Consider the following 2,345-nt stretch of genomic DNA (forward strand, 5'->3'; position numbering starts at 1 on the left):
GGTGTTATTTGGAGTGATGGTGTTTGTCTTCCCAAATGACCATTACATGTGATGGAGCCCTGCTTTCCTGGGGCTGGTTGGACACCTGCCTGCCGATGGGAAGCAGTGAATGGATTCCTTGTTTTGCTTTGCTTGCGTGCATGGCTTTTGCTCAACCTGTTAAACTGTCTTTATCTCAAACCATGAGTTTTTTCTCATGTTTTTTTTTTTTTTAACTCTTCCCTTTCACTCCCCCATCACACCTGGGGGAAAGTGAGTGAGCGGCTGCATGGTCCTAGTTGCTGGCTGGTGTTAACTCATGACAGGGACCTATTCAAACATGCACCCGAGGAGGATGCTGTCGGGTGAGCGTGTGACTGCAGAGCTCGTTTTCCTGCTCATGTTTGGAAAAACCCACTATTTGCTGCAGGTGGCACAGCCGTACCTCAGAAGAAGTGACTCAGGCCAGGAGACACAGGGAATTTAACAGGTGAGGAGTCCCTGGGTGCCTGGTACAGCCATGACCCCTTTTGATCAGCAGGTCTCCTCCCAGGCCGTGCCCACCCTCAGCTTCTGGCTGGGTGCAGAAGCAGTTCCAGAGGAGGTGGAGAGGGCAAGAGCACGGGGAGGACTTTTCTCAGGCGGTTTGGACCACGAGACCTCTGGAGAGGCGTGATGCTGAGGATGCAAAAGCGTTCAGTGCCGGCCCTACCAGGGCAGAGGGATTTCACCACCGGTGTCAGTGGGCTCAGAGTTACACCAGCCTTGCCCAGGTGTGGGCATCGTACCCGTGGGGTCTGGATGAGAGGGAAAACCCCAGTGCAGCAGTATTCACAGGGGTATAAAGGAAAGAAGTACAGGTAGTGGATTTATGCATTTCTACATGGTGGCCAATGGATGGGGATTATAAAAAGCAGAGTTTTTCCTTTCCCTTTTTCCCTACGTACTGACAGGGTAAGGGCTTTTCTGGTCTGTAAGAAAGTTATGCTTGTGATTCAGGGAGAGTGGTTCCACAAAGCAGAAGGTAACTGAAACGAAATAGGCCAGACACATTAAAATCAACGCATTTAATAAAATAAACCATCTTTTTTTCTTCCCTAAAAGTTGTGTTAAAAAGATGCAAATATACATTGGTTCAAAACCGAGAGAAAGCTCCTTGTTCAGGGGTACGTCATAAATTTTCAAAGCAATAAAGCCAACTAGACAAATGTGTTTGGGGGGTTAGACTGAATTGGCCAGGCAAGCTTTTTTTCCTTTGCTTCTCTGTTAAAAGCATCATAGATGGAGTCTTTGGTGACAGTTTTGGCTGGAGCTGGGATTTCTGCGATCCCAACGTGATTCTTTTTGGCTATCCTGGAACTGGTGGTGATGGTGTATGCGTTGCTTCTGTAACATTTCATGGCGGACATGCAACAAGTTTCTTTCATCCCTCTTCTGAAGTTTGCATTGTACACGGAGTAGAGAGTTGGCTTCGAGGCTGAAGAGCTGAAAGAGATCCAGGTGATGGCCAGGAAAACCAAGGAGCTCTTTCTGTAGTCTGTTTCCTGCGGGTGCCACAGTTGTACCACGTAAAAAGGGAGCCAGGACAGAAGAAACACTGAGTTTAACATTAAGAACATCTTAATGGTCTTCACTTTTGTTCTTGGGACGATATTCATTGTCCTCCTGACAGTCATGCCATCTGTGCCTATTCTCCAAATGTACTTGATGACCTTCTGGTAGAAGAGGATAATGAGGATGGATGGGATCAAAAACACCACCAAGAGGTGGATGATACTGTAGGCGGCTCCTTCCCAAGAACTGGGGAGAAAAAAGTTGCAGTGGTCGTCACTGTTGGAGCCATAGAAAAAGAAAGCTGGTGATGCAAAGACAGCATCAAACAGCCAAGAGGCCAGAATCATTTTCTTGGCTTTCTCCCTGGACACTTTGAAGCTCAGGGGGTAGACAATAGTGTAGAATCGATCCACACATATAGAGAGGAGCACATATATCTGGACCCCAGGGGTGAGGTACTGCACGTACCTTACCAGCTTGCACATCATGTTCCCCAGCATCCACCTGCCCCAGGTAAACTGGAGCAGCACGAAGGGCATGCTTGTGACACTGATGAGAAGGTCGGCACAAGCCATGGAGACGACGTTACCTTGGGTTGTATTGGTGACAGTGAACTGTCACTAGGTGTGATGCTGTTCCAATTCCCAATGCTACCCCTAATGCTAACACAATCAATAATCCATCTTTTTTTTTTCAGACAGTGTTTTTCACATGCCTGAATGCTAGCCTGACCTCTGAATTTCTAAGCTAGCATTTAAATACAGCTTCTGGGATCAAACTGTAGCTGGTCCTTTTATGGTAGGTATGGCACA

General features: G+C 47.4%; 1 protein-coding gene across 1 annotated transcript; it reads right to left on the minus strand.

Moving 5' to 3' along the window:
* Positions 1 to 1,031: 1,031 nt before the first annotated feature.
* On the minus strand, positions 1,032 to 2,108 carry LOC106898151 (probable G-protein coupled receptor 19). Its single transcript, XM_014959250.1, has 2 exons — positions 2,002 to 2,108; positions 1,032 to 1,779 (listed from the first exon to the last, which is right to left on the minus strand). Exons 1-2 carry the CDS (start codon positions 2,106 to 2,108, stop codon positions 1,179 to 1,181), a joined length of 708 nt encoding a protein of 235 aa, XP_014814736.1. The 3' UTR covers positions 1,032 to 1,178.
* Positions 2,109 to 2,345: the final 237 nt, after the last annotated feature.

Source organism: Calidris pugnax, unplaced genomic scaffold (assembly GCF_001431845.1).
Source record: "Calidris pugnax isolate Ruff unplaced genomic scaffold, ASM143184v1 scaffold298, whole genome shotgun sequence".
Classification (NCBI taxonomy): Eukaryota; Metazoa; Chordata; class Aves; order Charadriiformes; family Scolopacidae; genus Calidris; species Calidris pugnax.